The sequence below is a fragment of the Dasypus novemcinctus genome, chromosome 1 (genome assembly GCF_030445035.2).
Source record: "Dasypus novemcinctus isolate mDasNov1 chromosome 1, mDasNov1.1.hap2, whole genome shotgun sequence".
NCBI classification, from domain to species: Eukaryota; Metazoa; Chordata; class Mammalia; order Cingulata; family Dasypodidae; genus Dasypus; species Dasypus novemcinctus.
In genome coordinates, this window is record NC_080673.1 from 98940594 (window position 1) to 98954112 (window position 13519).

At 34.5% G+C, this 13519-nt stretch overlaps 1 protein-coding gene across 2 annotated transcripts in view; it reads right to left on the reverse strand.

Moving 5' to 3' along the window:
* Positions 1-632: 632 nt before the first annotated feature.
* The window catches only part of BANK1 (B cell scaffold protein with ankyrin repeats 1), a 371762-nt gene continuing 358875 nt past the window's right edge, over positions 633-13519 (reverse strand). The window contains exons 14-17 of one of the 2 annotated variants that reach the window (XM_058294915.2): positions 5210-5239; positions 4112-4167; positions 1935-1999; positions 1548-1678 (exon numbers count right to left, since the gene is read on the reverse strand). In XM_058294915.2, coding sequence (XP_058150898.1) covers positions 1940-1999; positions 4112-4167; positions 5210-5239 — 146 coding nt within the window. In that variant the 3' untranslated portion in view covers positions 1548-1678; positions 1935-1939. Of the gene's footprint in view, positions 1679-1934; positions 2000-4111; positions 4168-5209; positions 5240-13519 lie in introns of both variants that reach the window. The other variant, XM_058294914.2, reaches the window with a different exon arrangement.

Below are 13519 nucleotides of genomic sequence, written 5' to 3' on the forward strand. Positions count from 1 at the left end.
AGAACTGTCTTAAAGGCAAATCCTCCTGACTCTTAATTTGTTCATCAGATTCCACCCCCAATGTCACTCTATCCCCAAACTCATTCTCAATACCAATCCTTATCAGTCTCAGCATATTCAAAATTGTGGGCTATGATGTGGACCATTGACCATGAGGTGCAGCGGTGCTCAGAGATGTATTCACCAAATGCAATGAATGTCTCATGATGATGGAGAAGACTGTTGCTATGGGGGGAGAAGTGGGGTGAGGGGGGTGGGGGGTATCTGGGGACCTCATTTTTTTTAATGTAATATTAAAAAAATAAATAAAGACAAAATAAAAAGTCTCTGAATTTAACCCACTCCCTTATCCTCATCAAACCCTAAACTTTATTGTGGCCCCAACTCTTGACTCTCATCCTGACTTATGTGAAGCATAAATCTGACACACATAGGAATAGGAATAGTTAATCTATATTGAGCATTTCTGAAGTGTTAGGCAAGGTAGTAGGTTTTTCCCATTTATTGCCATATTTTATTAATACCAACTTGATGAGGTAGGCATGACTATTATCACCATGTTACACATGAGAAAAGCAAAACTCAGAAAGATTAGGCTGGTTACTCAGGTAAGGACTCCTGGTCCAGTGTGTGACTGGCAGAACGATGGCTCCCACCTGCAGTGTCTCACAGGGTGAGTGTGGGGCGTCGGCCGGTGTGTTTTCTGTCTGCAGGAGGAAGGTTATGGCTGTTCTGGAAGTAAAACCAAGCCCCAGAAGATTTCCAGATGGGGTCTCGGCTCAGGTATCGGGGGAAAGATTGCCCTGAAGCCTAGCCTGGAAACACACTGCAGATGCTAGGGGGGAAATCCTCGGTATTTACTCTATTTATGGGCACTAGGTGGTGAAATTAACTGGGCTTATTTATCTTAAAATTTTAAAATAAACTCGTAAGTGAAAAATTTAGGGGTTAATTCTCATACATTTATTTTGAAAAGCCAGACATTGCTTTAAACTGTCCAGTTGTGTTTGTAGCAATTATATGTGGAGAACATAGAATGACAAAACTGCATTCTATTCTAAATCTAGTGAATTGTTTCTAAGAAATCAGTTGGTTAAATTGTGAGTCTTTCAATGAAGAATATAGGTTGTGGAAATATATATTAATTTGTGATATCAAAAGTTTTACAATATTCTCAGGCTGGTAGGCAAATAGGCACTAAATTAGGGAAGGTACCTGCAAACATGACGTGACAATAAGTAGAGTTTTGGACGTGAGAAAGCTAGAAAATGGGCCAGTCATTTAAAAGGCAAATATGTACTTACTGAATTTGTATTTTCATGACCATTCTTTAAACTATTAATTTTGTACTGCAGTATTTAACGTCTCTGCTCATCTTCCTTTAAATTCCAAAATGGAAAATAGTTGCTTCAGTGCAAAAGTGCATTGTAAAATGCAAGAATTTTCAAAGACTTCAATTGCTCTATGGCATTCAACTTTAATTGTGATATACCCATCTGGAGAGGGATAATGCCAATTAAGCTGTGACAATAACAAAGTCCAAAATCCAGAAATCCAGAGGATCTGCTTCTGCTTCCATAGTATTAATTTGTTCTGGAGAGAACAGGCAATCCGAATGCAAGCTTCCTTTACCCAAAAAGTATAATACCTGCACATTCTTGAGTTTCATTAGAATAACCTGGAAATGAGATCACAGGAAATGTATTAATGAATACTGGGTCATCAGTAGGAATTGATTAGCCAGCATAAAATCATCCCCTATACATATGTCTTTCTAAGGAATGACCATGTTAGCTTGAAAAATATACATGTTTATCCTTTCAGGAAAAGACAATAAAATGTTTAAAGTAGTATGTTTTCTAGATAAATGATTCCTTTAAGTCCTTAACTAGCCTGCTTTAGGTTTTCAAAAAAAAATAGAACTAATATTTTACCCTCTTTAATGATCTTTCCTGCAAGAGAAACCAGATTCCTTTTCAGCTTGGAATCGAGTAGGAAGCTAAAAAAGAAAGATACAGAGTTAGCATTTCTCCATTTCAATGCTGAACAAAGAAATGTGACAAAGGCACAGTTGCCTTTCGCAGTCATGAAAAAAATAGCTTTGTGGAGACAACAGGCAAGGGAATCTTCCACCTTAAATGGAAATAGAATCATTGTAAAGTTCAACTACATCTAAGTCTTTGAATTCAAATTTTATTTCCATTTTGAGGGAGAGCAGTGCAAGTTTTGGAAATTTATTCTTTTCCTGTTATCCAAACTCTTGCTCTCAAAAAATACGCCATGGTTGTATAGTATTTCTTATCTTGTAGAAAGATCCTTGGCAAAGATATTTTCATAAACCCCTGGGCCTGGATGACACCCCAAAATTCTGTAACATTTCAGTGAGTCTGAGAATTCTGTTTACAGCTCATTGGTGGGCCACTGAATGATCCAAAATGCAAATATCAATAATTTCTTAAGGGTGTATGACTTTCATGATGATTTAAGATTCATTAAAAACATAAGTAGGATTAACGGGTTACTATATTTTGGTAAACTAAAATTAGCTCATTATAAGAACTTACCCTCTGGTGGCCAATGCCTTTATATCAATGTTACAAGTTCTTCCATTGTTAGAATAATAATAAGTCTACTTAAACCATAATTACATTCCCACCTTATGTTTGTTCATTCCTCAGTCTTGAGGATTTTATGTTGGTGATGCCCACTCTGTATTTTTTTTTTTTTTTACTTTTAATTTTTTGTTGAAGTATATCATTCATATATGAACTGGAGCAGATGGATGGAACTGTCTTGCTGCAGTTGAAGATACTTTCTTTTTTTGGGGGATGGGGGGGGGGGATAGGTGTTATCCATCATCATTCTTTTGCTAGTTGTCCTGGGTAAGTCTGATGAACTGGATAGTGCATGTTGGCTACAACTCTGCTGAGAACCAGGGCTCAACTGGCCTATGAACAGCCAGAAGATTTAAGTCTCTGGTACATATATTTAATGTATATAGTATTAATTATAGGTTCAAATAAAAGGGGGAGAAGAGCCATGTGTAGGGAAATTATTAATGAATCTCTGTTACACAGGGGACCATATGGTAAAGTCCACTGACAAGGTGTCTAGATGTCTCTAGAGCACTCAGAAGCCATGGGGCATTTTTGGGATGTTGGAATTGCTCTTAATGACATTGCAATTACGAATACAGGCCATTATACAGTTTGTCAAAACTGATAAAAATGCGTGGTGCAAAGTATAAACTATAATGTAAACTATAGACCATGGTTAGTAGCAATGCTTCAATATGTGTTCATCAAGTGTAACAAATGTTCCACACTAATCAAATATGTTGCTAATGGGGAAAAGTATGGGCGGGAGAGTGGGTTGGGTATATGGGAATCCCCCTGTTTTTGAAGTATCATTTATATAAACTATAGATTCTTTTTTAAAAATTTTAGAAAAAGAACTTACCAAGGTCTCTATTTCAGTATTTTAGCAAGAAATCTGGTGGCCACACAACCCTTGGTAACTGCAAATTTCTTACATCATAAAGGTATATTCAAGATAATTCAAATACCATGATTTTTATGAAGGAAAATTTATGGTCAGGCCATTATCAGTGTTGTCTTGAATTGGTCTTGGTTTTCGATTGCTGCTGTTCTTGCATAGTGTTATTTTTAGCTTCCTGTTAGCAATTTATTTTCAATTAACTCTTCAATGTGCAGTGGTGAACATCTGCATTAACAGTATTTTGGGGTTATACTTTGATATAAGTAGATTTTAAGGACTGTACACATTGTGATTCAAATAGACTTATCACATTTCTATTGCTAAAGCAGATGCTTTCATCATTCCTCTAAGATTTTCTTGGTCTGTACAGGTTGAATTTAGACACATTTGGTCTTGGTGACTTTTTCTCGAGTTCCTTCTTTGTGTTCTTCTGAATAGTTAATTTCCTTAAATTATTGCTCACGGAGTTTTGACACAAATTGTTATGCTACTTACTTTGTCCATATTTGTTAGGATGTTTAAAGCACAGGAAGGATGAAAGGCTCTCATGGTTTTTTCCCATGGAGAAGTTCCTTCTTTGCATTTTATAAAAATTAAGATAAAAGTAACATACCTTATTGCCAAAAGATATGTTGTACAAAATATTCTCATTATGAGCAGTCTCGTTACCTAGAAATAAAAGCTCTGTTATCTCTTCAGTCATTCACACATTTTATGATTCATTTATTTAACACTTTTTATAATATATTGCAAAGAGTCAGATATAAAGTGAACAATTACTAAAGAGATAAAAAGGACATCTTGAAAAGACACTCTTGGTAGGTATGTGATTAATTTCTCCTAACGAAATGAATTGACTTGGGTAGGGTACTGAAGAATCACTCTAGCTCAGTAACAGTCTTTCCAACATCTTTGAATAAGTTCCACTTGATTTCTCCTTTTGTTCTCTCCTTCTTACTCCCCCTTCTTCTGCTTCTTTTCTCTTCCCCCATTCACCAGTACTGGCCCATTACGACATACACCCTTCTATTAAAATGTATTCCCATTACTCTCCATTGGTCTATACTTTTGCTCCTTTCACCTTCTCGTTTTCCATCCAAGCAACATAGGCTAGTTCTGTGGCTTCACCATTTCCACATGCAGTGCTTTGGTCCAAGGTGTAAACAGGTACTTCGTTATTATTGGACAGCCACTAGCTGGCTTCTAGTTCCTCTCTACCTTCCCAGTATCCTGCACACATTCCTCCTCAATCATCTCCCACATATTGGCATGGATTTCTTTCTCAAGTGTTATTCAAACGTCATTTCATTTTCTCTATCAAGAACTCCCACTTATCAAACATCAGCTTCATTTGACATATGCCTTCATCCAATTTTACCATTCCCCATGGTAGGAATTCTTATCCACAGTTCATGTATGAGGAAACTGAGAAATGACTTGTCAAAAGTCACCACTAGTAAGTTGTGAAGCACCAGGCCAGTCAGAATTTAAAGTACTTGATTCTTTACTATATTACAATGCTTCTAGCACTGTTATTCTAAAATCAACTCAGGTTTATTTCAGTTGTCCAGAGGGTTTGCATGTAATTATAAAATCTATGTGAGTTTTTATACGATCTCCTTACTCATATTAGGTTTAGGCTACTATTGAAAGTGGTTTACTATGTACTTTGCTTTATTACTAAATCCTTCACTAAATACTAAGCACTTACCACTTGGATGGTGCACAATGGTGAGTTTATCTAGAAGACAAAGAAAAAAATATATTATACTGAGCCTTCCTCAGTGTGTATTCCAAGCTCTCTTCTTATTTATTGGGTAATTCTTGTCTTGTAGGTGGACTACAAAATCTCACCATCTGATTTAAAAATGTTAACCCCCAATTTATCTATTCCCAGCTACAAAGTATAAAGCCATGTCCTTTATTACTTTTTGTTATTTTTCTTCTTGACCCTTGTCTAAGACACTTATTATTGTGGTTTAAGATAAACTTTAAACTTATTAAAAGCTGGCTACACTGCTTTGATATTCCTTAACTTGAATTATTTGATTTTTAAAAATTAACACTTGCAGAAATAATTACATATAGTACAAATCACATGGACTAAACATACAGGTTGGTGACTTTTGGCAAATTTATACAATTATGTACCCAATTAAGACAGAGAACATTTAATTTCTGCAGAAATCCCCTTTGCCCCTTTAAGTCAATCCTCATCTTGCCACTGTCCCCAGCAACTACTGATCTGATGTCTATGTCTAGATATTAGTTTTGTTTTGATTAATATTATCTAAAATTCCAGATAAATGTAATCATACAGCATGTATAGAATCTTCTCCTTGGTGTCTTTCACCCAGCGTTACGTCTTGGTGATTCTTTCATGTTGCTTTGTGTAACAGTTATTCCTTTTTATTGCTGAGCCATATTCCATTGTATGCACCTACCACAATACAACTATCTTTTCTCCTGTTGGATATTTGGGTTGTTTCCAATTTGTCTATTATGAATGAAACTGCTATGAATTTTTGTAAACAAGCCTTTGGGTGGATATAAGCTTTTGTTTCTCTTGGAAAAATACCTAGGAGTGTAGTATCTAGGCTATAGTGTAAGTTAATATTCAGTTAGCAGCTACTTTATTTTTCAAAGTCACTGTGCTACTTTATACCCTTATCAGCAGTGCACCAGAGTTCCAGTCATTCTACATGCTAACCAATACTTTGTTTTGAAGGCCTTTTAAATTTTAGCCATTATAGCTGTAATATTTCATCATAGTTTAATTTGTGTTTCTTGATGATTAATGTTGAGCAACTTTTCATGTGCTTTTTGTCCATTTACTTTGTAAACCAAAATCTTGATTCTTGGTATGCTGATTGGTACTGGTTATCATTGTTTGTAGGTCCTCTCAGCAGACAGAGTTAAGGAAAAGTATGTATGTATATGCACATCTCTATTCCTTTATTTATTATCTGTAATATATAATAAAAACAATGAGTTTTTATAGTAATACATCCGATTCATTCTAACCTTTTCTCTTTCCTTCTTTTTAACTCTTTTCTCTGGCAATACGAAACCTTGCTTTCATTATCCATAGAACATTTACTTATTTGCTTAATCTAGAACACATATAAAGAAGTTTTTGAATTGCTACGCTATACCCAGGTGGGAAAATAAACCCTAGTATCTGAAGGAGAGAGTACAATTTTAATGCACTGTTCTTTTTAATCTTCAGTCTTGGCATATACTGCTTTCTAAAATTATTTATGTCAGCTTTAGCTATCTCCCTTCGTCGGTTTATGTTATTTATTTATAAAACAGTTAAGTTCATTTGCTTCTGCTTGTGCTCTATTTTGCCTTCCTTGCCATTGTTCATTCATTAATACGGTTCTAAATGTCTGAACTATAGAAAAAAGTATATTCAAAGAAGTGTAGTTTTTTATTTATTTTTGAGTCCATTTTGGTAAGTTTTATTTTTCAAGTAATTTGTTCTTTTTTATATAAGTTGTCAAAGTTAGCCAAAACTTAATTACATTTCCTTAGTATTCTTTTAATGGCCATAGGCTCTGTTGTGTTATCCCTAGTTTAATTTGTGATGTGGACAACTATTGTTTTTTCTGTTTTTATTTTTTTTCTTGATCTTTCTTGCCAGGGGCTTCTGAATTTTATATATATTTTCAAGTAACTCATTTTTGGCTTTGTTGATTTTCTCTCTTCATCTATTTTCTTTATATTGATTTCTGATCTGATCTTTAGTTTTTCTTTCCTTTTACTTTTTAAAAAAAATTTATTTGCTCTTCTTTTTCTAGTTTTCTTAGGTGGAAACTTAGATAGTTGATTTTAAGCATTCCCTCCCCCCTTTTTTTTATTATTAGAGAAGTTGTGGGCTTACGGGACAATTATGTATAAAATAAAGGATTCCCATATGCCACCCCACCACCAACATTGTGCATTGGTGTGGTACATTTGTTACAATTGATGACAGTATATTTTAAAATCATATTAATTAATATAATTATGTATATGGTTACCTAATAAATACCTATGGTTTAACTTAGAGAGCACTGTTTGTGTAATGCAGTTCGATGGAATTTTAAAAAAAATTTTGTTCTATGGTAATACATATAATCTAACATTTCCCTTTTTAATCACATTCAGATTTATGTATTTCAGTCCTGTTAACTGCATTCACAATGTTGTGCTATCATTACAGCAACAATTACCAAAACATTTCCATTATTCCAAATAGAAATCCTGTACATTTTAAGTCTTAACTTCCCATTCCCCATCTTCACTCCATCCCCTGGTAACCTATATTCTAGATTCTGACTCTGTGAGTTTGCTTATTTTAATTGTTTCAAATCAGTGTCCATTTGTGTTTAACTTATTTCATTCAACATGATGTTTTCAAGGGTTATCCATGTTGTCACATGCATTAGGACTTCATTCCTCTTAACAGCTGAATAATATTCCATTGTACGTATATACCACATTGTATTTATCCACTCATCAGATATGGGCACTTGGGTTGCTTCACTCTTTTGGCAATTGTGAATAAATGCTGCTATGAACATCAGTGTGCAAATATCTGTTCCTGTCCCTGCTTTGAGTTCTTTTGGGTATATATACCTAGTAGTGGGATTTCTAGGTCATATGGCAGTTCTATACTTAGCTTTCTGAGGAACCACCAAACTGTCTTCCATAGCAGTTGTATTTTTTCATATTGCCACCAGCAATCCTATTCTCTGCATCTCTCCAACACTTGTTATATTCTTTCTTTCTTATTTTTTTTTTAAGAGCAGCCTCTAATGGGTGTGAAATGGTATCTCCTTATGATTTCGATCTGCATTTCCCTGATGACTAATGATGTTGAACATCCTTTCATGTGCTTTCTGGGCCATTTCTAGATGTCATTTGGAAAGATGTTTATTAAGTATTTTGCCCATATCTTAAATGGTTTGCTTGTCTTTTTGTTGATAAGTTGTAGGATTTCTTTATATATCCTGGATATTAATCCTGTATCATATATGTAGTTTCCAAATATTTTCTCCAATTGTATAAATTGTCATTTTACTTTCATGATAATATCTATGAATTTTGCATTTATTCCTCAGTTGTTGATTTCTAGCTTCATTCCATTGTGGTCAGAGAATATACATTTTATAATTTCAATATTTTTGAATTTATTGAGACTTGTTTTGTGACCTGTGCTCTAGCCTATAGAATGATCCATGTGCACTTAAGAAAAATGTGTATTCTGTAGCTTCATTCCATTGTGGTCAGAGAATATACATTTTATAATTTCAATATTTTTGAATTTATTGAGACTTGTTTTGTGACCTGTGCTCTAGCCTATAGAATGATCCATGTGCACTTAAGAAAAATGTGTATTCTGTTTTTATTGGGTGTAGAGTTCTGTATCTGTCTGTTAGGTCTAGTTGGTTTAGTACATCATTCAAGTCCTGTACTTCCTTACAATCTTCTGACTGGATGGTCTATCCATTATAGGAGTGATATGTTAAATTCTCCTACTATTAATGTAGAACCATCAAATTCTCTTATCAAATCTGTTGGTATTTGCTTCATATATTTTGGGCCTCTGCTGTTAGGTACACATATATTTATAATTGTTACATCTTCTATTGAATTGTCCCCTTTATCAGTATGTAATGGCCATTTTTGTCTCTTTTAAAATGCTTTTGACTTAGAGTCTATTTTATCCGGTAATAGTAGAGCCACTCCAGCTTTCTTTTGGCTATTATGGCATGGTATATTTTTCCCACCCTTTTCATCCTCAACCTACTTGTATGTTTGGCTTTAAGGTGAGTCTCTTGCAGACAGCTTATTTGGGTCATGCTTTTTAAAATCCATTCTTCCAATCTCTGCCTTCTGCCTGGAAAGTTTCATCCATTTACATTTAAAGTTGCTACTGATAATATAGGACTTTCCTCTACCTTTTTGCTACTTATATTTAGCCTTTGTAAGTCATATACCTTTTTGTTCCTCAATTCTATTAATGCCTACTTTTAAATTTGCTTTTTTTCTGTTGTACCATATTGAGTGCCGCCTTCTTTCTATCTGGATATATTTTTCATCTATTTTCCCTGTGGTTACCATAGGGTTAAAATTCAACATCCTATATATATATAACAATCATATTTGGTTTTACACCAACTTAAATTTAATAGCATGCACATATACTTTCCATATAAACCTCTCACCGCCCCCCCCCCCCGTTATAGCTTTGTATGCTGTACGTCCAAAAACCTAGATTTATCATTACTTTTTATGCAGTTGTATTGTAGCACCTGTAGGAAGTAAGGAATGGAGTTACATACCAAACAATACAACACAGTAATACTGGCATTACATGAATTGCATTACCTTTACTGCAGGTCTGTATTTCTTTATGCTCCTTTGAACCACTATCTAGTGTCCTTTCCTTTCAGCCTGAACAACTACCATTAGATATGCTTATAAGGCTGTCTAGTGGTGCTGAACTCCTTCAGATGTTGTTTATCTGAGAATGTCTTAATCTCTCCCTAATTTTTGAAAGGAAGTCTCGCCAGATAAAATTCTTGGCTGGCAGCTGTTTTCCTTCAACACTTTACATATTTCAACCAATTGCCTTCTTGCCTCCATGGTTTCTGATGAGAAATTTGCACTTAGTCTAATTAGGACTCCCTTGTAAGTAACACATTGCTTTTCTCTTGCAGCTTTCAGAATCCTCTCCTTAGTCTTTTGCATTCAACAGTATACTCAATATAAGACAGGGTATATATTTTTTCATATTTATGCTATTTAGTGTTCTTTGAGCTTCTTGGATATGGATATTCACATTTTTGCAAAGTTTGGGAAGTTCTCTGTCATCATTTCTTTGACTATTCCTTCTGCCTCTTTCTATCTTTCCTCTTCTTCTGGGACTTCCATAATGCATATATTGTGTGCTGGATGGTGTCTCAGAGATTTCTTAGGCTATTTTTGCTTTTAATATTTCTTTATTCTTTCTGTTCCTCACCCTGACTCATTTCAAGTATCTTGTATTCAAGTTCATTGATTCTTTTCTCTGTTAGCTACAATATGCTCTTGAAATCTTCCTGGACATTTTTCAATTCAGTCACTGTGGTTTTCAAATCCAGTAATTCTGTTTGGTTCCTTCTTAAAATTTCTACCTCTTCACATTGTTTCATTGTTTTCCTGATATCCTTTAGTTCTTTATCTGTACTTCCATTTACCTCTTAGAGCATGTTCAATACCATCTTTTCAAAGGCTTTGTTCAATATGTCCTCATTCTCTTCACCGGCATTTTCTATATTTTTGTTTTCTTCCTTTTGATGGGCATTATTTTCTGTTTCTTTGTCTTGTATTTTTTGTTGCACAGTGTGCATTTCAATATTTTAAAATGTTAGCTCTGGGATTTAATCCTTGGAATGTCTGTTTCCTGATTTTCTAATGAGCTGGTGATAAGACAGAGATTTTCTTGAGCTTCAGCCCTCCTATCAGGAAGATGTGTGCAAGGCAAATGCAATGTGTAGAGTGTTCCCTGACTTTCTGGGTCTCTGTCTTATCCCGTACTTTCTGTTGGTTAGTTGTTTTAGAATTCTCCTGTTTTCAGGCATTTGGTTGTCCCCTCTGTTTCCTAGGAGACTAGGTATTTGAAGCCTGTGGGTCTTTGTTATAGCCTTTCTGCTTCTATAGTTTTTATAATCCTTTTATTGTCTCATGCTACTTATATCTGGAAGGCAAAAACTGGGAGTAGGGTCACCCTGGAGAGACTTTCACAAGTCAGTCTCTCCTAGCCAAAACAGGACCAGGAGCCCATGAAGGTGGCACAGACTGTCGCCAAAGTGCTCTATGAAGGGCATCAGGCAGTGGGTCTAAAGCTTCTCTGATGTCTCCCCAAAGCTAAGATTTCTTGGTCTGCCTAGCAAATGCAGCCCTTCCACTAACTATCTCTTGCACCCCTGAGGAAGTGCTGCACTTTTAAATCTCCACTGCTTTCATTCCTATCCAGGGAAGGTTGAAACAACAGCTACCCTCTGAGCCAGAACCAGCAATCCTAATTTGCTAATCAGAAGCCATGATCAGTGGTTGGCCATGCTCACCCCTGTTCTTGGGAAGAAGAGTTTTGCATCCCTGTCACCAGTACCTAGCAGGGTCTGGACCCCAAGGTCACCTGTAGCAAAAATGGGGGATTGGCACTAGTAACTGTAATGTTGAGATAGCAATTTAGACTTACTTACCATAATTCATTAGCCTCTTTGATGTGTTCTTCCCTGGATGCTATACAGTGTTCTGGCCTCTGGATTTTTAAGATAATTGTTACAGACAGTTCCTACCCGTTTAATAGTTGTTTTGCTGGAAGGGCTCTGCCCCTCTCCTCCTCTATAAATTTCTTCTAAGTACTGCTTTAATTGCACTACACAAATTTTGATACGCTGTGTTTTTATTATTATTCATGTAGTAATATTTTCTTGTGGTTTCTTATTTGACTCTTGGGTTATTTTGAAATGATTTACTTAATTCCTAAATATTTGAGAGACTTTCTAGATGTCTCATCTTTATTTCATTTATAATTTATTTCTGTTGTGGCAGAAAACATAAGATTTCAAAATATTAGAATCTTTCAGAGAACATACTCTGTAAGATTTCAATCCTGAAATTTATTGAGACTTCTTTTATGGCAGAGCACTTATTTTATCTTGGTGAATCTTCCTTGTGTACTTTAAAAAATGTGTATTATAAATTTTTTGGATATATTGTTTTATAAATGTCATGTAAGTCAAGTTAGTTGAAAGTGTTGTTTAGATCTTCATCACCTTACTGATTTTTTTCTATTTGTTCTATCAATTATTAAGAAAGAGGTGTTAACATCCCTGAGTTCTGTTGGATTTTGCTTTCAGGGTTTCAATATTTATAATGCACACAAATATTTTGGATTATTATAATTTTCTGGTGATTTACCCTTTTTATCATTATGCAATACACCTTTTTATTTCTTATAATGCTTTTTGTCTTGAAGTTTATGTCGTCTAATCTTGATATAAACACATCAGCTTTCTTATGCTTATTGTTTGCAATGTAGATCTTCTAACCATATTTTGCTTTCCACCTGTCCATGTCTTATATTTAAAATGCATGTCTATTATTAATATTTTTAGAGAAGTTGTAGGTTTACAAAAATATTATGCATAAAATATATAAAATACAGAGTTCCCATGCACCACTCTACTACCAAAACCTTGTAAAATGCATGTCTTTTAGACAGCATAAAGTTGATTATGTTTTGATCCAGTATAAAAATCTCTGCCTTTTGAATGAAGTATTTAATCCATTTACATGTAACATAATTATTGATAGGGTTCAGTTAAATTCTTCTATGTTGCTCTTGGTTTTTCACTTATCTAATTTGTTTTTGTTCCTTTTTTGCTTCTTTAATGCTTTATTTTTGGTAAATCAAATAGTTTTTGTTTGCTGGCTTGTTTTGTTTTAGGAGGTACTGGGGATTTAACCCCATACATTTTATGTGTGAAGCAGTCACTCAACCACTGAGCTATACCAGCTTCCCTCAAATAGTTTTTAAATGCTCCTTTTTAGTTCCTCTATTGGATTCCTAGGCATGCTTCTTTTTATTTGCTTAATGTTTTTATTGGCTGCTTTATGGCTAAAATATGCATTCTTAACCTATCAGAGTCTATTTAGCAAAAAAAAAAAAAGATACACTTCTTGCTTCATGACTTATACTTGACATTTAATACTTCCTACTTTACTTTTTCCTCTTCTTATCTTGTACCTGATTCTTCACTTCCACACCTTACATTTCAAAATACACAAAACTTACAACTATAAAATTCTACTTATTTGAATACTGTCCTTTGTGTGATTGTTTTCATTTTTCCATCTTCATATGTCATAAACTCCACCTGAAGTATTATTTCTTTTGCTATAGTTGTATTTGAAACAATTTACTAGATGAAAGAAAATAAAATAAGCTATATTCTAACCACATTGTTTCATTTTTCAGTAC